The sequence below is a fragment of the Eschrichtius robustus genome, chromosome 11, assembly GCF_028021215.1.
Source record: "Eschrichtius robustus isolate mEscRob2 chromosome 11, mEscRob2.pri, whole genome shotgun sequence".
In the NCBI taxonomy this organism is placed as follows: Eukaryota; Metazoa; Chordata; class Mammalia; order Artiodactyla; family Eschrichtiidae; genus Eschrichtius; species Eschrichtius robustus.
In genome coordinates, this window is record NC_090834.1 from 105006963 (window position 1) to 105029503 (window position 22541).

Consider the following 22541-nt stretch of genomic DNA (forward strand, 5'->3'; position numbering starts at 1 on the left):
GGCTCTGGGGCAGGGAGGAGGAAAAGTGTCACAAAAAAATTAGGTCACTTGTGGTTGAAGGTATTTAGAGCTGAGATCTTGAGGCTCAGAGGAGGGCTTTCAGACTCTTCAGTGCACCCCAGGCACAGAACCAGACCAATTACAGAGGTTATCTTTCTGTTCTTTACCAAACGTTACGGGGAGAGACAATTAAAAGGAAGAGAATAACTAGCAAGTCTGCGAAACATCTCGGGCAGAGGAAGGACTTCAGTGCGTGCAGCGGTGCTTTTCAGTTTTCAATTACAAAACCGCGGCACATCACTTCTTGCATCTCGCCATCAACACCACCGCTCCGCCTCATGAGAAGGAGGAGGAGTTCCCCGCAGCCCACTAGGAAGCTCGCGTGCACAGAGGGCCAGCATAGCCTCTGTCCTAGGAGCCGGGCAGCGAGAGTCGGATCCGCCGTGGCGAGGCCGGCAGAGGGGTTGCGCCGCGGCGGCGTGTTGAGGCTTTACGGTAATTCTCCGCGGCGCGCTGCCCCGCCCTCGTGCGCAGGCGCGGAGCCATTGCAGGCAGAGAGGTTGCAGGCACAGCGGTTTCCAGAGCAGCTTCGACTGGAGAGACTGGGCTGAGCAGGTTCCGAGGCCGACCGGGCGGCTCGGCCAAGCCCGAAGCCCCGGCGTCCGCCTCCTGCGGCGTCCTCGGTAAGTCGACGGCCCTGCGGGAGTCGCCACCCGAGACCCCGAAAGGCACTCTCCCCGGTGCCGGGGGCTGGAGGCGGGAGGGCACTGGCGAGATCCAGCCCTCAGGCCGCCCCTGGCCCCGCGGCGGGGGTGGGAGCCGGGAACAAGTCCTAGGGAAACCGAGGCCCGACGTGGGGCCGGGGAGGAAGGCTGGAGCTGCGACCCCAGATGCCATCCCGGCCGGGGGCCCAGCACGGGACAGGAACCGGGGTTCCCCGGGGAAACGGAAGCCCGATGTCAGTGGGCGAGGAGGGGGCGCGGGCTCTGGGGTGCAGAGCATCCCACCGCCCCCGCGAAGCCGGCAGGTGCTCCGGGCCGGGGGCGGGCGCTCTGGGCTTTTCTTGCAAACTTCAAACCCAGCCGCTTCTGTCCTCAGTACTCCCTGGGTCTCAGGAATTTGCCTGAGGCTGTAAACTCTGAGGGTTTTCCCCTCCCTGCGTAGAAACTGGACCTTGTCCCCAACGGGAGACTTAAGCCCCGGGCGGTTTTCTTGGACCCGCTTGAAAGGACGCTTTCGTCTTCCTGATCCCTAGAATCCGTCGCCATGAACCCCGCCGTCGTCGTGGTCCACGGTGGCGGAGCCAGCAATATCTCCAAGGACCGCAAGGAGCGGGTGCGCCAGGGCATCGTCAAAGCCGCCACCGTGGGTTACAACATCCTCAAGGAGGGAGGGAGCGCAGTTGACGCTGTGGAAGGAGCCGTGACCGTCCTGGAAGATGATCCCGAGTTCAACGCAGGTAAACTTGCACTGCAACTGGTAACTGATGCCAAACCGGGTTAAGCTTCTACCCCCAGATAAATAGAACCTCTCTAAAGTGTCAATGAATCTCTTCAGCTTTATGGTAAAATCTAATATGCTGAAAAGATTTAGTTTTTCTCTCTTCACCTGTTGACCAAGTTGCTCTAAAGAATTTTACAATTCATTATTCCCCCTTTTTTCTTTAATCTGTTTTCTAGAATTCACATACCAAGAGGCTTTTTTTATTACATCTTTTTGTGGGGGAAGAGGGTAGACTGCTGTTGGGTGGCAACCTTGGGAGCTTCAGGGTGTAATTTGAATCGGTCCCCCATACAGGGAGGGCAGGGAGAGACCACAGGAAAAGGCAGACCTCTCCAGATTGGTAGGCGGCAGGTTTAAGAAGCCTGGGAACTTACACAAGAGGCTTGCCTTGCAGGATAAGTAGACCTCTGTCCATGCCCACCAGAATCTTAAAAGTTTATATAGTGGCCTTATCTGGGCTCAGTCACGTATACTGTCCAGATGGTCTCAACACCACATCTCGAGGCTGTGTCCTGGGCAGCTTCTGGTGCAAGAAGACAAGCGGAGGGCACACTCCAAGGAAAGAGGAAGGGGTGAGGTGACTCCGATTGCCCCAGCGCTCCACCCCTCGTGCCCGGCTCTTACAGTCTCACACACTTCCTCTTCCACAGTGTGCCCTGAGCGGTCAATAACGGGTGGCTCATTTGGCGGCTGTCTGGCTGCATTGGAGGCAGATGCCACAGCATCAGGCACATACAGAAGAAAACACGGGTTAAGACAATAATTCCCCAGATCACAGATACCTTTCTGCACTGAGAGCCTCGTGATTCAGACCATTGTTACTAAGTCCCCTAGGCTGGGAGCCAGCTCACTCAGAGCGTTCACTTGTGTCCTGTGATTTAATAAAGGCAACACATTAACAGAGCCATCGGGTATGAGCACACAACATCCTGTTTGGATAATGGCCTAGGTGCCTCTTTGCAAGGCAGTAATAATGGCCAAGGCCTTTCCGTTTTGGAGGAGAGCTTGTCTCATTCGAGACATTTCAGTGTGCAGGAAGAACAGGCTTTGTTGGCTGTCGTTCAAGGCTTGGTGAGTGCATTTAGTAGGAGGCTCTGTGTGTGCTGCCATGTGCTCCAGGCCAATGGAGGGCTCAAAGACAGCAGCCAAAAGATCATTCCAGTGGGAAACAGAACATGCCCAGCTGGCCTTGAGGAGAGGGAGGTCAGCAGCCTTAGGAATTTGACCTGGTTTTATATACCATACATGTTAGCCAGGGGAGGCAGTGCTGTCGGGCTTGAGGAGATGGACTGGTGGCAGGATACACGAGACCAGAACCCTCACCTTCTCCTCTTTTCCGGTGGTGCGCATTCCATTCCAGGTGTAATGCATTTCAACAGGCCCAGCTTGCGGCAGGACAACAGGATCCCAGTGGAGATTGAGTAGTTCCCCCTCACCCATCCTGGTAGAGTGTCCCATTGCAAATTCCAGTAGATAATCTCCTTTCCCAGGTGTGATGCAGTTTGGTGTTCTCAGCACCGTAGCACTTTGATCCGTGGTGAAAGTCAGGGCAACGGCTGTTTCCTGACATACCTTTTTTGGTATCGGTGCTTCCGTAGGGGTCCCCAGTCTGGGATATGGGGCAACAGCCCTACTCGCTGATCATTCAGATGTATGAAAGCCTTGGACGGTACTTTAGTACACCCAGCCACGGTGGCTTTATCTGTTAGTAATTTAAGGTACTGCTTTAATATTCCATTTTTCCTTTCTCTCAGCCCTGCTGCTTGTGGGTTATAGAGGAGATAGAACCTCCATTCAGTGCCGTGTTCTTTTGCCCAGTCTTGGCATGTCACAATCCACAATCTTTGAAATGTGACCCCAGTCACTATCTATTTGATGAGGGTACCCCTACATGGTACTTAGCTTCTCTAATCCCCTAACAGTGGCGGCCTGGTTTGCATGGGGACAGGGGAAAGCTTGGGTTAAGCCAGATGTGGAGTCCACACAAACCAGGGAATGTCAGAACCCTCTCTCAGAGGGAGGAGGCCAGTATAATCAGTTTGCCAATCCCTCACCAGTGAGGAACTCTGGTGGGTGGCCTCAGACTCCTTTGGCAGTTGCCACGGGCATTGTTTAGAACACACAGGACATGCTGTTATTGCATTAACCAAGTCACTGTATTTCAAGGGCAACCCGACATCTTTGGCAATATGCCACCCCACCCGAGCTCTGTGGTGGCCACTCTTTCCATGCATCCAATCTGCTGTATCTGCTAAAGGGTCAGTTGCTAGGGATTGAACCCAAGCTAGGGCATCAGCTTCCTGATTGCCAGGGGGTGTCAGTGCCTTATGAGCCAGGACATGGAAGGCAGTGAGGATTGCCTCAGGCTCTTGCAGGCAAACCCAAATGTCGCCTCCACACATCCTGACCCCACAAAGGCCCACTCATTAATCATCCACCCTTCAACTTCCTGTTGTCAGAGCCATAGGGTTAATCTCTTTAGAACAGCCCAGCTGTCAGTGCAAGGGGTTAAGGGCCAGGGACCAGGAGTAATCACCAGCCAAAGGGCTCTGGGTTCAGCCCGCCGGCTGCTGCAGTTCATCCCTCCCGAGAGGCTCCGCCTGGAGCTCTGTGGACACCACTGCTAGGAGCTGTTGCTCTAGGGGAAGTATGTGGGGTTTCTGCCCCCTTCCAGAGCTGAGACCAAAATCCCAGGAGCACTCTCCCCTTCTGTTTTCTCTGCCACCGTGCCTGCCCTACACCTACCAGAGTCACAGACACATCTAACTCAAACGGTAGCCCTGCTTGGGAGACGCCCAGAGCTTTAGTCTGCTTCACTAGTGCTTTTGCCTTCTCAAAGGCAGCTTGCTTCTCTGATCCCTAGTCCCACACGTGCCCTTTCTTTACTGCATACCATACACTGTACCCATTTTCAGTTTTGAAAAATGTACATACCTATGTAACCACACTACAACCAAGATGTTAAAATTTCCATCACCCCCAAACATTCCTTCCTGCCACTTTGCAGTTAATCCCCCCTCCCAGCCCCAGCACCAGGCATCCACTTATCTGCTTTTGTCATAAATTTGCATTCTCTAGAATTTCATATAAATGCAATCACAAAGAGTGTATTCTTTTGTGTTTGGCTTCTTTCACTCAAATCAGTCCTTTTTTAGAGTAATAATCATCATAACTACCATGAGTGTCTACTATGTACCAAACAGTGGTCTAAGAAACTTGCATGATTAACTCATTTAATCTGCACCATAGTCCTATGAGTTAGGTATAATTATTATTACGCTCATTTCTCAGATGAGACAACTAAGACACAAAAAGTTTAAGTAACTTGCTGGAAGACACTCATTTCCTCTTTATTTTGAAGTAGAAAACCTAAGATCTAGGGATTAAAACACTTCTAGGGAATTACACCACCTACCTGACATCTGTCAGAGAAAAGAATTTCAGGAAGTCTTAACCAATTAGTCATCAGATATTTAGTAATTGTTCTGTCCCCTTGCCTCTGTTCTGTGCTCTTTAACACTTACACAAAATTTGGCTTCATTACATAGGCATTATCGATTAAATCCTTGGCAGTTGGTGATTGATTCAATCTCCAGTCCTCCCCTCCCCAGAAATCAGGGAGTGGGACTAAAAGTTCCAGCCCTTTAATCCTGGTTGGTTCCGCTGGCAACCAGCCCCCCACCTTTAGGGGGTTTTCAAAAGTTACCTCATTAACATAAATTTGGTTTTGGTTGAAAACGGCTTGTTATGAATAACAGGACACCCAGTTCACCTGTATGGATCTGAAGTGGTTTCAGGAACTGAGGGCAAAAGACCAAATATTTTAACAAAAGATGCTCCCATTGTTCTAATCCCTTAGGAAATTCCAAGGGGGTTGGCAGCTGTGAACCAGGTACTTGGGCGAAGACCAAAATATGTATTTATGATAAATCAAAGTATCACACCTCCTTTGTCAAAGATCAGTTTATATATTTATGTGGATCTGTTTTGGACTTTCTGTTCTGTTCCATTGATCTATTTGTCAAATTCTTGCACCAACACCACACTGTCTTGCTTACTGTAACTTCTAGTAATGTCAGCTGCAAATAGAGACCATTTTATTTCTTCTTTTCCAAACTTTATGCCTTTTCTTTCTTTTCTAGCATTGGCTGGGCCATCCAATATTATGTTGAATAGGAGTCGTTAGAGCAAAAATTCTTGCATTTTTCCCAGTCTTAGGGGGAAGGCACTGTCTTTCACCGTTAAGTATGATGTTGGTGGTAGGGTTTTATAGGTGCCCTTTACCAGGTTGAGAAGTTCCCTTATTCTTAGTTTTTTGAGATTTTTAATCATCTGTGGTTGTTGAATTTTATCAAATCCTTTTGCTGAATCTACTGAGATGACCATGTGGTTTTTCTTTTGTCTGTTGATATGGTGACTATTGATTGATTGATTTTTGAATTTTGAACCAGGTTTTCTTCTCTGGGATTAACACCACTTTGTTGTGACATGTTATTTTTTACATATGTAAATGCTGTGTTTGATTCGATGGTGTTTTCTTGAGGATTTTGCATCAATGTTCATGAGAGATACTGGTCTATAGTTTTATTTTCTTATAACATCTGTCTGGTTTTGAAATGTAGGTGATGCTGGCTTCATATTATGAATTGGAAAGTGTTCCCTCCTCTTCTGTTTTTCTCGAAGTTTGTATAAGGTTGCTATTATTTCTTGGTAAATATTTGGTAGATTGGTTTTATGTTTGTTTTGATGGAAAGTTTTTAAGAAATCAAATTCTTTAATAGGCATGGCACTATTCAGGTTACCTATTTCTTCTTTGAGTGAGTTTTGTCAGTTGTCCTTCAAGAAATGTTTCTATTTGGTTTAAGTGGCTGAATTTGCAACAGTTCTGTGTTATGCTTTTGATGTCTGTATGGTCTGTAGAGAGGTCCCCTCTTGCATTCCTGATGTTTGTAATTTGTGTCTTTTTTTTCTTTGTCAGTCTAGATTTTATCAAGTTTATTGTTCTTTTCAAAGAACTAGTTTTAGTTTCAGGGGGTGGATTTGGTGAATTTTTCTGTTTTTTTCTTTTCTTATTTATTTATTTGTTTGTTTGCGGCTGCGTTGGGTCTTTGTTGCTGCTCAGGCTTTCTCTAGTTGCCGCAAGCAGGGGCTACTCTTCGTTGCGGTACGCAGGCTTTTCATTGCGGTAGCTTCTCTTGTTGCAGAGCATGGGCTCTAGGTGCTTGGGCTTCAGTAGTTGCAGCACACAGGCTCAGTAGTTGTGGTACACGGGCTTAGTTGCTCCATGGTATGTGGGATCTTCCTGGACCAGGGATCGAACCCATGTCCCCTGCATTGGCAGGCGGATTCTTAACCACTGTGCCACCAGGGAAGTCCCATTTTCTGTTTTTTCTTTTGCTCTTTTTCTGTTCTGAATTTCATTGATTTATCTTTATTGTTTCCTTTACTCATTCAGCTTGCTTTGGGAATAATTTACTGTTCTTTTCCTGTTAGATCATTAATTTGAGACTATTCTTTTCTAATACAAGCATTTAATGTTTAAAATTTTACCCTAGCACTGCTTTGATTTTTACGTGTTTTTACAGGTTGTCTTAATTTTCATTCTGTTCAAAACGTGTTCTAATTTTCCTTGTGACTTCCTCACTGAATCATGGGTTATTTAGAAATGTGATGCTTAATTTCCAAATATTTGTGGATTTTCTAAATATCTCTGTTACTGATTTTTAGTTTAATTCTGTTATGATCAGAGGACATACTTTGTGTGATTTGCATTCTTTTAAACTTCGTAAGGTTTGGTTTTTGGCTCAGAATGTGTTCTACCTTGCCCATTTTCACTTGAAAAGAATATGTACGCTGCCGTTGTTGGATGGAAAGATCTATAAATCTCAATAAGGTCAAGTTCATTGGTAATGTCCATACCTTCTGTATCTTGATTGTCCATTTCCAGTGATTAATGAGAGGGGATTATTGAAGTCTTTAATTGTAACTGGATTCGTCTATCTCTCCTTTGAGTTCTGTCAGTGTTTGCTTCATGTATTTCAAAACTGTTGTTTAGCATATAGATTGTTGTCTTCTTGGTGAACTGACCCCTATATCATTACTTAATGTCCTTATTATTATTTAATGTTCCTTATTGTGAAGTGTACTTTGCCTCCAGTTTTCATTTGATTCATTTTGGCATGGTATAATTTGTCCATTTTTACTTTTAACCTATTTGCATCTTTATATTTAAAGTGGATTTTTTTTATTGGCAGCATGTAACTGTATCCTATCCTTTTGTACAATTTGACAATCTCTGCTTTTTTTTAAGATTTATGTATTTTTTATTTATTTATTTTGTTATTTATTTTTGGCTGCGTCGGGTCTTAGTTGAGGCATGCAGGATCTTTCGTTGCAGCACACGGGCTCGTCGTTGTGTTGCACAGGCTTCTCTCTAGTTGTGGCGTGTGGGTTTTCTCTTCTCTAGTTGTGGCGTGGGTTCCAGAGCTTGTGGGCTCTGTAGGTGGTGGCACATGGGCTCTAGTTGAGGCGCGTGCGAGCTCAGTAGTCGTGGCACGTGGGCTTAATTGCCCTGCGGCATGTGGGATCTTAGTTCCCTGACCAGGGATTGAACCGCGTCCCCTGCATTGTAAGGCGGATTCTTTACCACTGGACCACCAGGGAAGTCCTGACAATCTCTGCTTTTTTATTGGGGTGTTTAGACCGTTTACATTTAATGTGATCATTGATATGGTTAGGCATAACTTTGTCATCTTGCTGTTTGTTTTCTATTTGTCCAATCTATTCATTGTTCCCTGTTTCCTCTTTTTCAGCTTTTTTCTGCCTTCTTTTGGAATAATTGAATGTTCATAATTCCATGTTATCTCCTTTGTTGGCCTAGTAGCTCGACTTCTTTTTTTAAAGGTTGTTTTAAGGTTTATAGTATATATCTCTCACTTGTCACAGTCTGCCTTAAGTAATATCACACTTCATGCATAATATAAGAACCTTATACAGCATACACCTGTTTCCCCTTTCCTAGCCTTTGTGCTACTGTTTTCATATATTTTACTTATGTGTATAAGTTGCCTAATGCATTGTTATTATTTTTCCTTTAAACAGTTATATTTTAAAGATATTGTAAAAATAAAGGGAAAATATATTTCTATTTATCCACATATTAGCCATGCTATCATTTTCCTTCTGCCTGAAAGACTTCCTTTAACATTTCTTATAATGCACATCTGCTATTGATGACTTTTTTTTAACTTTTGTTATGTCTATAAATGTCTTTGTTTTGGGTTTTTGAAAGATGCTTTCACTGGGTGTAGAATTCCAACTTGACAGTTTTTTTTTTTCTTTGAGGGCTTCAAAGATCTTGCTCCTCTGTCTTCTGGTTTGCATTGTTTCTGACAAGAAATATGCTATCGTTTTTCTTTTTTCCTCTGGACCTAATGTATCTTTCTCTGGCTGCTTTTAAGATTTTCTCTTTCTCATTAGCACTAAGCTGTTTGATCATGATGTGCCTGAGTGTAGTTTTGTTCATGTTTCTTTTCCTTGGAGTTTGTTGCGCTTTTCGGATCTGTGAATTTATAGTATTCACCAAATTTGAAAATTCATCATTTCCTTAAATATTTTTTTTGTCCCTCTATCTCACCTCTCCTTTTGGGGACTCCAATTACACATATACTGGGCTGCTTGAAACTGTCCCTGAGCTCAGTGATAAACTCTGTTCAATTTTTTTTCAGACTTTTTGTTTGCTGTGTCTTCAAGTTCATTCATCTTTTTTGCAGTGTCTAATTTGGTGTTAATCCTATCCAGTGTATTTTTCATTTCAGACTTCTTTTTTTGTCTCTAGAAGTTCTCTCTGGGTCCTTTTCATATTTTCTTCCATGTTCTGGTACATATGACAGCCGTTTTAACATTTGTGTCTAATAATTCTATCATTTATGTCATTTCTGAGTCTGTTGCTATTAATTGATTTTTTTGTTGTTGTTCCTCCTCATTATGGGTCATATTTTCCTGTTTCTTTGTGAGCCTGGTAATTTCTTATTAGATACCAAACACTTGTTAGTTGCTGGATATTTTTATACTCCTTTAAATATTCTTGAGCTTTGTTCTTATCCCTTTGTTCTTATCCCTCTGAGGAAACTGAGTCACATAGAGTTTAAGAATAGCTAGGCTTACAGGTATTATCTAGGCAGAGAAAGTTGGAGAAAAGTTGCTAGTGGTAAAGAGAACAGAGTAATGAGAGAGCTAATGGTACATTCAGGGAAACCTAATATTTCAGTAAAATGTTGCCAAGGAGAAGAGGTGAAGCTGGAAAGTAAATCAGAGGCCAGATGAGGAAGGGCTTCATACTGTTTATTTTGTAGGTCATGGGGTATCAAGTCAGATTTGTGTTTTTAAAAACGTTCCTTTGACAATGGAGTAGAGGATGAATTAAAGTAGGCAGCTTAGGGGAAACTCTGAAGCCATTTCTAAATTCTTAATTCTTGCTTTTCGGCTTCTTTTTGATTTTAGGTTGTGGATCTGTCTTGAACGAAAATGGCGAAGTTGAAATGGATGCAAGTATCATGAATGGGAAAGATCTGTCTGCAGGAGCGGTGTCTGCAGTCCGCTGTGTCGCAAATCCCATTAAAATTGCACGGCTTGTTATGGAAAAGGTATGTGGGACTAAAGCACCCTTTTCCTAAGGAATTGTCACTGCTGCACTTCAGTGACTAAAAGGGTTCTGACTTGTAGGGAAATACTTGAGATCACTGTTCTCCTGAAATTGTATGAAAGAACAAAAACAGTGTTATTTAAGTTTCTCAAGGAAACCAAGATTCTGACTCTGTTGATGATGTAATTTGACTCATGATCACTTAACCAGTGATTACATTTCACATTATCTTCATGTTTTCATGTTATCTTCCTGTATTTTCTTCAGCCTGCTCTCAACACATGTAACACAACACATACACACTGAACAGACCAACTGTTTAAATAACATGTATGGGGGAATTCCCTGGCGATCCAGTGGTTAGGACTCCACGCTTCCACTGCAGGGGAGCCAGGTTTGATCCCTGGTTGGGAAACTAAGATCCTGCAAGCTGTGCGGTGCAGCAAATAAATATATACCTGCATACATACATACGTAGATAAATAAATAGCATGTATGAAATAAAAATGGATTAAATTCTCTAAATTTAAGATCATATGTAAGTTGAATTCCTAGTAATATTCCATCATCTGGGTTTTTCTGAAAATACAAAAACTCGGAGAGCTAGGCTTTTTTCAACATTCAGAAAAGCAAGCCAGTGGAATTTGCATTTTTGAGGCTTAGTACCCAGAGAGAATAATTATTTCCACACAGTAGGAACAGTTGAAAAGATTTTCACTTTTTCACAAAACTAACTATTTTCCCATTTCTTTCTGGCTCAAGACACCTCATTGCTTTCTGACTGACCAAGGTGCAGCAAAATTTGCAGCAGCCAGTGGGATTCCAACAATTCCTGGAGAACAGCTGGTAACAGAAAGAAACAAAAAACGTCTAGAAAACGAAAAGCATGAGAAAGGTGCTCAGAAATCAGACTATCAAAAGTAAGTATCATCTGTGGCTCGCATTTTTGTGAGTTATTCAAATGTGAAAGTTTGACTCATGTCTGGTTATCCACGTTTCTTAAATAAGTCAAATATCACTTGGTAGTTTCAGTTTTTGTACAAAATAGTTCACACTAAGTAATGGAAAAACTGCTCTTTTGATTCTGAAATTTAACCTCATTTATTACTCCTATAAATAGTAACTCAAATTCAGCTAAGAGTTCCTTCTCCAACATGATTTAATAGATGAATGTCGTGTGTTAAGGTATTAATTACCTGCATACTTCTTGATCAGTTTGTTATCTTCAGTACACTGCACAGGTTCTCTGTGGTGTAGGCCACCCTATGAACTTACTTAGGCGCCCTTTCACAGGGCAGAGAAATCAGTACAGCCCTTATAAGTGAATTAATCATGTGTTCTGAATCATGGTTTTCTGTGTTACCAATTCAAAAATACCAAATAAAAGGACCTTAATTTAAAGCAAAATTTGAAAAATAAAATTTGAATGTGGCCTGGAGGTTTATAATGGAATATAATCTATTAACTCCACATACCCTTTTAGATTTGTAATGTTTAACCAGAGGTATACTTTAATATCACTTAGGGAGCTTTTTCAAAATCTACATGTCTGAGCCCCTTCCCTAAAGAATCTAATTTAGGGACTTCCCTCGTGGTCCAGCGGTTAAGACTCCGGGCTTCCACTGCAGGGGGCGTGGGTTCGATCCCTGGTTGAGGAACTAAGATCCCGCGTGACGCATGGCGTGGCCTAAAAAAAAAATCTAATTGAGTAGAGCTGAGGTAGAGAGGCCAGGCAAGTCCATTAGAAAAAAAGTTCCCCAGGTAATTCTAGTGTGTCCCCAGGTTAGGAATCTTACAAGATTGGCCATACGTTGGTAGCTGTTGATAATCTTTACTGAGTGTGCTATTGTGTCTATAGGCTAAAGTCACAGGAATGGGGTTGCTTTATCAGTGGTTCATGTACATTTTATTAGATGTTGCCACATTGCTTTCCAAAAATTCTGCAACAACACACATCTCCACCAGCCAGTACTGCTCTTCGATATAAGCAAGAGGGGCTCCTGCCCTGGGCCCTGCACTTTAGAGGACCCTCTTACCACAGTTACACAAAACAGTTGGTTTATTGCAGATCCGTGGGGCATCTCTGTCACTCAGCAGTGACACAGCATTACCCATAGCCCTCATCATCCGCTCTTGTGACTAATATCACTCAGCCCCCAGGGAAGTGCTTCTCTGCATCTCTTGCTCTATGTCTTGGAAGTAAAGACCACCTGAGTCAAAAGGTTTGTGGAATATGCCACTGCTGACATCAGAAATAGACCCTGTTTTGGAGTGTGGGGAAGACTTGAACAGCAGAAGGACTTAGGTAAGAGAAAAATACAATAATTTGTCAAACAAATTCTTGCATAATGAAGTGTTGTTTCACAGTAGTGCGCAGTGTCCTTTTTCTTTCTGCATGTTTCAGTTTGTGGTTCTGGAGTTATTCATGAATTAGTACCGTATCTGCAAGACTTGCACGTGAGGGCTGATTCCTGTTACTCCTAAATTTGTAGATATGTAGGTCTAGACCAGCACTGTCCAAAAGAAATATGAGAGCCATATATGTAATTTAACATTTTCTAGCAGCCACATTAAAAAAAGTAAAAAGAAACGAGTGAAATTAATAATATATTTAACCCAATATACCCCAGATATTATCATTTCAGCATGTAATCAATGTAAGAATTTATTTATGAGATATTTCACATCCTCTCATGCTAGATCTTCCAAATCTGCCGTGTATTTTACACTGGCAGCATGTCTCACTGTAGACTGCCTGCATTTGCAGTGCTCAGTAGCTACGTGCAGACAGTGGCTGCTGTATTGGACATCCCAGGCCTAGACAGAACCTGCATGAGGAACCAATTCTTTATGTTGGCAACTAAATGGACACTGAATATTAGACTTACGAATGGTTTTATTCTTATAAAAATACTTAAGATTGTGTTAAATTTTTTTAAATGTTGAAATTTTTAACTTTTAAGTAATTTTTATTTAAAATGTTATATTCACTAATTATAGTTGATGTTTAGACTTTAATATTAATAATTTTGTAAATTTTTGGAAAAAACTAACTTTTGAAATTATATCTGCAAATTACTTTTATTCTTTTTTGGGGGATTTACCCTTAATTTTGATGAAAATATATTCTAATTTTGTACACTCTCAGGATAGTTACATTTCACTTTCTAATTCCTAGATTACTGAAAATGTGTACAAGTCAAGATTTTGATAGAAAAAGAATACTAAAGTGGAATTCACAAAAGAAAAAAAAGCTAAAAGGAAAAAAAGAAGTAAAAAATCTTCAAAGAAACAGTCTGCTTTAAAAGTAAGCACTCTTAGACTTCCCTGGTGGCTCCGTGGTTAAGAATCCGCCTGCCAATTCAGGGGACACAGGTTCGATCCCTGGTCCAGGAAGATCCCACATGCTGCAGAGCAGCTAAGCCCATGTACCACAACTACTGAGCCTGCGCTCTAGAGCCCGCGAGCCACACCTACTGAGCCCGCACGCCACAACTACCAAAGCCCATGCGCCTAGAGCCTGTGCTCCAGACCGAGAGAAGCCACCACAATGAGAAGCCTGCGCACCGAAATGAAGAGAAGCCCCGCTCGCCTCAACTAGAGAAAGCCCACGAGCAGCAACAAAGACCCAATGCAGCCAAAAAATAAATAAATGAATAAAAATTAGAGAAAAAAAAAAGTAAGCAGTCTTCTTCTAGGATGACCCACATAAAATTCACAAAGAGAACATTACAGATTCTTTGTTCAATGAAGATTTAATTACTTATCAAAACAATGAAAATTAGTAGGAATAGTATTCTCACCAAATCCACAACTTGAACAATTCAGATGAAATCCCAACAACTTCATGTTCTTTACTAAAAGAAGATTTAATTGCTAATCATAAAGCAATTTGTTGTAATCATACACCAAAAAAGGATACGTGCAATTATTAGAAGCGCTGGGAAAAGGCTGAATAAACAATAGACAGTTGATAACCAGAAAAGACAAAGATAGAAAACATAGATGTAATGTTCTTGAAAGAATAATAATATTTGGACAAGTGTAATGGTACTTTTCATGACCCCATCAACACAATGTTTACGGAAAACAATGGGAAATTTCTAGGGTTAATAAAAATTATTTCAAGTTCTGATAAAATGCCAAAACGTAATTAGGAAAAAAACCTAATGATAGGGCTTACCTGGTGGCGCAGTGGTTAAGAATCCGCCTGCCAATGCAGTGAACACGGGTTCGAGCCCTGGTCCAGGAAGATCCCACATGCCACGGAGCAACTAAGCCCGTGCGCCACAACTACTGAGCCTGCGCTCTAGATCCCACGAGCCACAACTACGGAGCCTGCGAGCCACAACTACTGAAGCCCACGCGCCTAGAGCCCGTGCTCCGCAACAAGAGAAGCCACCACAATGAGAAGCCCGCACACTGCAATGAAGAGTAGCCCCCGCTCGCCACAACCAGAGAAAGCCCACGCACAGTTATGAAGACCCAACGCAGCCAAAAATAAATAAATAAATACATACGTTTATTAAAAAAAAAAAACCTAATGATAAGTATCTAGGAGAGAGAATTCAAATAGGTTAGTTTAATGGGTAATAAAGCAAGACATGAAATCATACATGAAGTTTAAAAAACGAAGTTCAACTAGAGTGTACCATGATCAGAAAACATGTTGAAAACTAACATTTAAAAGGGAAGCCAAAAAAAAAAAAAAAAGGGAAGCCTGTGATAATGGAGCTAACATGGTAGGTAAATAAAAGGTATGTAAGCACGAACTTTGGCCAAGAGTCCAGAAGTATTGTGTGTGACACGGCCGGTTCACCGTGAATTTGTTTCTAGGAGACGTGCCCTCAGCTGCACCAATACTGACGACGCTGTGAGACAGCAGAGGGTCCACTGCAAGATACTCTAGATGTGGCCGAAGGTGGAACGGCTTAATTAGACTCACATCTGACCTTATAACAGACCTCAGAGACGTGGCGGGAATTCCAACTAAATGCTGTTGAAGTAATGAAATCGAATTTAGATAAGAAGAGTTCAGCAAAATTCGCAGAAGTTCCTTAAAGAACAAATCACAGACTTTGACAGAAAGTGAAATTAATTTTGAATTTGCACTATCTACAGTTACTTAGTCTGAACTATTCCTCTCCATTGATAAGCTTAACAGAAGCTTTAAAAAAAAAATCTAAGTTTGGCTATTACATTTTTTAAAGGATTAAAAATGTTTTTTTTTTAATTTAGAGAAACAAAGCCAAAAGTGCACGGGAAATATGCAAGAAAAATGACATCCGCAGAAAATATAAGGAAATTGAAACAAAGGAAACAAAAATATTTGCCTAACTTGAAGGAGAAGATTCATGTACAGCTGATCCTGAAACCAGTTTCTTTAGAGGCTGTTTTTCTGTTCATTATAAATCGAAGTATAAGTATCATTTGTAGAGAGATTTGAACAAAATCGAGCAACATACTGCTATTTTCAATTTTCTTTATAATATACCAGCAATGAAATTTGAAAGAAGAATTTAAGATACTGTGCATTGATTTAAACACTGCCTAAGAGATGACAAAAATGACTATAGTAAGTGACTGTGATTTAAATGATCGAATTAAAATATTTAGTAAAATCTTCTGTGATAACAATTTATCAAATGTAACCCCATGTAGCATTTGAGTGTGGTAATGTAAAAATCAGGATCCATTTCCAAATCTAAGTATTGCTTTAAGAGTTTTATGTATAGTTCCAATGCTACTGCCTCGGCAGAGTGAAGCGTCTCCAAGTTAAAATTAATTAAAAACTTCCTAAGAACTACATCGCTCAAGAAAAGTTGTGTTATTTGTCACTTTGTCAGTAGAATGCATGTTACATGGAAATGTTGATCATAAGAGCATGATCAATGCCCCTTGAGATGAAGGCAAGGAAAATTAATTTTATGGAATAAATACATAATAATTTATGATTATATATGTGTCTGTGTGGGGGTTTTTCCCCCACTCATCCAGCCATCACCAGCTGATCAAAAAAGGATACAAATGTGCATGTTAATAATTAAATTGTCATCATTGGTAGTTTGTCAGCTTTCAGTCAAATGAAAACCATAGCTTTACAGTATTTCTCAAGATACGTTTATCACGGTAAGAGGATAGAACATCTTTATTATTTCTAAATATTACATGTGTGTGGGCCTCCATTTGCCTTTGTATTTTTGCCTCAACCCCTTCCTTGTACGTGTTGGGGGGCTGCCACCAGCAGTGACAGAGTAGCTCTTTCCTTATGTGGCAGGAGGGGCTCGCGTCACTGCCATAGCTCCTCCCTGACAACCGCCAGCTTGGATACTTTGCATTTGTTTGTGGGTCATTCTTTTCCGGGAATTTGCCTATTTTTGTCCTGTGATCATTTTTTCTCTTTAGTTGATTTGTCCTCTTCTTATCAATCTTAAGGCTATCTTCTCTGTTAAAAAAAAAAATCCCAAATCTGTTGTTTTTATTTGCTTTTACTTTGCTTATGCTATTTTTGCCATTTGAACGTTTTTTGTGATCAGTAGTACTCTCCCTCTTCTTGTGTAGTTTGTAAGACCAGAAACTTAGGAGCCATCCCCGCCCTGAGACATACAGCTGCCTAGATTTCCTTGAAGAATTTTGTGTTTTATATTTAGGTCCTTAGCTATCTGGGTTGGCTTTTGTGAGTGATAGGAGATAGGGTTCCCGTTTCCTTCTAATAGAATGCCAGCTTTCTCTTTCTAGTCCTTTGAATGCCAGGCTACATCTAGCTGCAGTTTAGCCTCTCCATGTGATTACCTAACAGATACCTCAAGCTTTTGTCCAAAACTAAACTTATTTCCCTACCCAACCCCACTCCACACACACCACAAAGCAAACAACCTCTCCCAGTATTCTACCTTTCAATAAATGTTTCTTGCATCCTTTCAGTTTCTGCCTTAGATTTCTCTCTCTCACATCCGGTCCACCTGCAAATTCTGTCAGCTCTCCCTTCAAAATGTCCCAGGTCCAGCCTCCTTCCCACCCTCTCCTCTGGAAACACCCTGACACAAACCACTGCCTCTCAAGCCTCCTAAGGGGTCTCTGTTTCCTCTCTCATCTCCCTCGGTCCACACACAATAGCCAGAACAGTTCTCCTAAGATGACCCTTTGTAGAAGTATAGCACGCATTCCGGGTGCATAGATCATATATGGAGCCCTGGATGAGCTTTCACAGGGTGGACACACCTGTAATCAGCACACAGCCAGACACACCCCCCTCCGTCACCGCCCTCCCCGCAAGGAAACCGCCTGCCCGGCTTCCAGCACCGTGGGCTAGTGGTGCCTGTTTTTGAACTTAGTCTGAGTGGGATTGTGTAGTACGAGCTTTTTTGGGTGCCTCTTCTTACGTTTCTGAGATCCGTCTGTTGTGTGTAGCGGAGCCCACCTTCACGGAAGCATAGTGTGTCACAGGTTATTTACTTGGGCGGACGTTTGTGTCATTTGCAGTTTGCTGTTACTACAAGTAGTGCTGCTGTGAACATTCTGTACACTTTCATGGTGAACTTACCTCCGCGTTTCTGTTGGACAGAAATGTGGGGATAAAATGGCTGAGTCGGCTTTAGGAGACCCCGTGGGTGGCCTCCCAAAGTGGCCGTGCCGGTCCACATGCCCGGCAGCAGTGAGTGAGGGTCGCGGTCCCCGCACCTCTGTGCCCATACTTGATACCATGTCTGTTTCATGTTAGCCGTGCCGGTGATGGGCATGGTGGTAAGAATGGTTATTTTTAAAACTTAACTCATCTCGTGACACTTCTCGGTTCAAACTCTCCAGCGTCTTCCCACCTCACTCAGACTAAACACCCTTCCAATGGCCTGTAAGTAGGATGACCATGTGATTCAGTATTCAAACTGGAACTTAGTTTTGAGAGTGAAAGGGGCACTATTAATTAAGGCGGGACAACAGGCATAAGTCAGGACAGTCCTGGGAAACCAGGATGTACAGTCACCCCACTTGTCAAAGCCTCGTGGTCTGCCTGCTGGCCGTCCCTCTGACCCTGCTGCACGCTCTCCCTGGCTTCATTCTCTCCAACCACAGTGGCCTCCTTGAAGTTCCTTGAACTTGGCAAGCATGTCCTGCTTCAGGAATGTTCTTCCCCAACAATCAGCATGCTTACCCTCACTCCTTCAGAGAGGCCCTTAGAAAGCAGCACCTCTCCACCATCATCACGTGTCCCACGTGCCGCTGTAGGCTATAGTTTATTGCTGTTCAGTAAAGCCTGACATTCTTTATTGCTCTGTCACCCTGTGCCCCAAATGCAAGCTCCGTGGGAGAAGGTACTTTGTCCATTTAGTTTTCTGCTGTGTCCCAGCATTTAGAACAGTGCCTGAAATATAGTTCACTGTAGAATCGGGGTGGTGGGTATACGGCTGTTAGCGTACAATTGCTTCAGCTTTTTTTACTTGCAAATTTATAAGAAAATGTTAGAGAAAAAGTCAACTTATTTCGTCTTCATAGCAAGCCCCATGAAACAGGCAAAGGGATGTGCAGACAGGCGGCAGCAGCGTCGCCTGGGAGGTTGTCAGAAGTACACGATGTTGGGTCCCATCCTGTGCCTGCCAACTCGGGGTCTCTGGATGGGGCTGCTGAGGATCCAAGGGGTGCTGGTGCACACGAAAGTTTGAGATGCACTCAATTCTCTGTATCCCCATTTTATAGATGGGAAAAATGAGACACGATAACACTTAACTCAATCACCCAGCTAGAAAATGGTGGTGCTGGGATTGGATGGACCCTTAGAGCTGAGGGCTAAAGGTATGTCCAGCAGTCTAACTGACATGTAGAACGTAAAGCGAACAGGCTTTCTTTGCCGTTTCCTTGAGTGGGGAATGCTGGAATCAAAGTGTGGCCCACGTGCCATTAACATAGAAGTGTATTAAGCTACCCTGTCGCCTGTGGGAGTGTCTCTCACCTTCAGCCACTCTCTGTTGGTTTTTTGGCAGAAACTTGGGGACCGTGGGTGCCGTTGCCGTGGACTGCCGAGGAAATGTGGCTTACGCGACCTCGACGGGAGGCATCGTCAACAAGATGCTGGGCCGCGTCGGGGACACGCCGTGTATAGGTGGGCTGGACGGATGATCACTGCCCCTGCCCCCCCCCCCCCCCCCCCGTCCTCTCGTCCTCGTTCTCTGGTCTTCGCCTCACCCCCACGCCCACTTCCTTCTTCCTTCATTTCCTCCTCCTCCTGGTGGCAGCTTTAGAATTTCTGGGAGTGGCGGTGGGTTGGAGGGGGTTGCCCAGGGCACGTGGAGAAGGTGGCGTGTCCAGCAGGCACCTGTTTCCTAGATGCTGCGTTTTGGGGAGGGGGCGTGGAGGACCTGGGAGGGAGGTGGAGTTGGGGTGCTGAGGTCGCCGCAGCACCCCCGGTGCCTCTGTCTTCTCTCTAATCCGTTGCGGGATCTGCAGACTATTCCCAAAGGGTCAAGTACACGAAACCTTTTTCCCAGGCGTGGGCTCAAATGAGCAAACTAAGAAAGCTGAGAATTTAAGTTTGCAGTTATTAGATCTGAGCGGCATGAGAGTGACACACCACCACTACGAGATATTGCACATCGAAGTGTTCTTCGCATTAACCTGGGAGCACATTATCTTAACTCCCAGGGGTGGGGGGAGGGGCGGGGTGTATACGTTTTACCCTGCACACTGGGTGGATGTGCTGGGGGCAGAGGAGGGGCTGCCCTGGTGTCGCTGCCCTGGGAAGGCTAGGCCTGCCTCCCCGACGTGCCCTCCATCCCCATCTCAGGGTGTTATTCACACGGCGCTCACTAGTGCACCTTGGCGTTTAATATTTATGTAGCATTAGACTTGTAATATGTGTTTGAATTTCTTGACGGTTGCCGCTCAGTTAGAAACAATTCCCTTCCTTGAGCAGGATCTGGAGGTTATGCTGACAATGATATTGGAGCCGTTTCAACAACAGGGCACGGAGAGAGCATCCTGAAGGTGAATCTGGCCAGACTCACTCTCTTCCACATGGAACAGGGTACGTGGAACAAGGTCGTGCCGTCTGACTGAGGAGATAGGAGCTGTTTATAAGTAGACGGAGGAGGTTGGGAAACCCTTTCTTGTTTGCTGCAGACGTTGCTTTCAGGTTAACCCCCCCTTCTGTTAGGGTCAGGAAAGAAGAGCATTTGGAATACTGGTTGCCTTCTGCCTCTTGGGGGCGGTAGAGAGACTCTGAGCCTGCGAGTGGGAGAAAAGGCAGCTTCATCCAGTGCAGGGAGGGCCTTGTAGGGTGAGAGTCCTTGTTTGAGACACTGAAATGGAAATCACTTACTAAGAATCTTTGTTAACACGCTTTGGTTTTTCATACTGTAAATAATTTTCCCATCAGATTCCTTTCAGTAACTTGTGTTGTTTCTCAACCTCTCATTGTTTTCAGGAAAGACGTTAGAAGAGGCCGCTGATGCGTCGTTGGGTTATATGAAGTCAAAGGTCAAAGGTGTAGGTGGTGTCATCTTGGTCAACAAAGCAGGAGACTGGGCGGTGAAGTGGACCTCCACATCCATGCCCTGGGGGGCCGCAAAGGACGGCAAGCTGTACTCTGGAATTGATCTTGGCGACACCAGCATCACTGACCTGCCCTAAGCCCCCGGAAGCTGTATTCTAGAAGCTAAGACTTAGCTTAATCAATTAGATCTAGAAATGGAAAATTCTGCAGTCTGTCACTCGTTTTGTTGCCTTGATCCGTGTTTGGTTGGGGACAGATTCCGAAGTGATGTGCGACATGCCCATGTTAGGATCAAATAAGACTAGTGAAGATGACAAACTCGCTGAGCCTTCCTCGTGAATACTCCCCGTCATCCGAGGTTAGAAAGAAGAAACAGCATGATCTTAACAGGACAGAAACGGCCTCAGTGCAGGGAGTGCCTTTTGGAATTGGGGGACCCACTGCAGTGACAGAGGCTGTAGGCGCGAGGGTGCGGGGGGCCCGGAGGAGAGCAGCGCTCTGGGGCAGGACCCAGTGCTGGGACGAGGTGGGGAGACAGTGCAGGGGAGACAGGGCAGCAGAGCTAACGGATTGGTGAATGTTACACGTGAATGTTGCAGAGCTCATTCTGAGCCAGAAGAACATTAGGTAAAAGAATCTCTGAGAGAGAAACTGATTTTTTTAAGAAAGTGCAGATCTTCTCTCACTTACTAACATAGGCGTGTTTCCAGATGCTTTCAAAGGACCCTCTGGTAACCCCTGGCTCTAATCTGCTGATGAAGGGTCGTCATGGAGACTCTGGAGGGCCTCCAAGTCTGAGGGTTTTCTCAGGCTCACACACGAGCCTGCTCACCTCGTGTTTCCCCCCAGCCAGCCTCCGCCTCCCAGAGCCCCGGGTCCCCATGATGAGCGATGGGGATCGTGACCTCTCCGCCTCTACTAAGACAGGGAAGGGCCGGTCAGTGTCGAGATGACCCTGACTTAATGGCGTCCATGACTGTCCAGTGCTGTGGGTTCCCCCAGCTGAGCCAGGTGTCCACTGTGGTCAGCATGGTGAAGAAAGTCATTTCCTTGGTGGAGAGTATTCCTATTAACCTCTTTACACTGGAAATGGTATTTTTGCTGTGACATATCTGCTCAGTTTTTTAGTCTGTCAGGGCTTACCTTCTCTCTGGAAAGAAATTGCTTCACTTTAAATTCCATGTGCCACTAATAAAATGTATTTTGAAACAATAACAGTGTGGTTAGGAGTCACTGTTGACAAAGACCAGAATGTACACGAGCTCCCTTGGTCTGTCAGTTCAGACAGGTAAACTCGTTAAAGAGAGCTTTCAGCATAAGTGTGGTGTGTGGATGTGATAAGACTGCCTGCCTCATGGAGAATATTCGAGAGTTTTCAGAGGAATTGAGTTTTTTCGGGATGGATTAAGGAAGAAGCCAAACCACCATTGCAGGAATCAGCACGGCTTATGGATCCAGCTTCTCGCTTTGGCCGTCCGTTGCACAAGACAGTCGCGCAGTCCGGGCCCCTGTCCCCTGACCTTCCCTGTGCCCGTGTCAGCTGCCCTGAGCCCGAGAGAGAGAGAGGTGGCACTTGGAGGCAGAATGGAGTTTGGATCCTGCTTCTCCCCACGACCTGGGTGACCCGGGGCAGGTTAACTTCTGAGAATTTTGTCATCTATAAAATAGGTCGCTATGAAGATTAAATGAAAACAAAGGACAACTGCTCAGTGTTTATCTCCGGATCCTCTGGACAAATAGAGAACATGTGGCCAGGCCCAGCTGTGGTTCCATCCTTGGAACACCTCAGATGCAACAACCGTCCTTTAGAAATAAGTACTTTGTTAGCAGGTGTATTCGTTTGCTAGGGCTGCACACGCGGTGGCTCACAGGACAGACATTCCAGAGGCGGGAAGCCCCAGGTGCAGGTGT

General features: G+C 44.2%; 1 protein-coding gene across 1 annotated transcript; it reads left to right on the forward strand.

The window, feature by feature from the left end:
* The first annotated feature begins 549 nt into the window (after positions 1-549).
* ASRGL1 (asparaginase and isoaspartyl peptidase 1) lies at positions 550-21847 on the forward strand. Its single transcript, XM_068555376.1, has 7 exons — positions 550-683; positions 1256-1459; positions 10006-10148; positions 10910-11067; positions 19123-19241; positions 20052-20162; positions 20562-21847. Exons 2-7 carry the CDS (start codon positions 1267-1269, stop codon positions 20765-20767), a joined length of 930 nt encoding a protein of 309 aa, XP_068411477.1. The 5' UTR covers positions 550-683; positions 1256-1266; the 3' UTR covers positions 20768-21847.
* Positions 21848-22541: the final 694 nt, after the last annotated feature.

Coding starts and splice junctions, on each gene's coding strand:
- ASRGL1 (XM_068555376.1), top strand. CDS start 1,267: ATGAACCCCGCCGTCGTCGTGGTCCACGGTGGCGGAGCCAGCAATATC. Junction 11,068..19,122: donor CAGAAATCAGACTATCAAAA/GTAAGTATCATC, acceptor GTTTTTTGGCAG/AAACTTGGGGACCGTGGGTG. Junction 20,163..20,561: donor TCTCTTCCACATGGAACAGG/GTACGTGGAACA, acceptor CATTGTTTTCAG/GAAAGACGTTAGAAGAGGCC.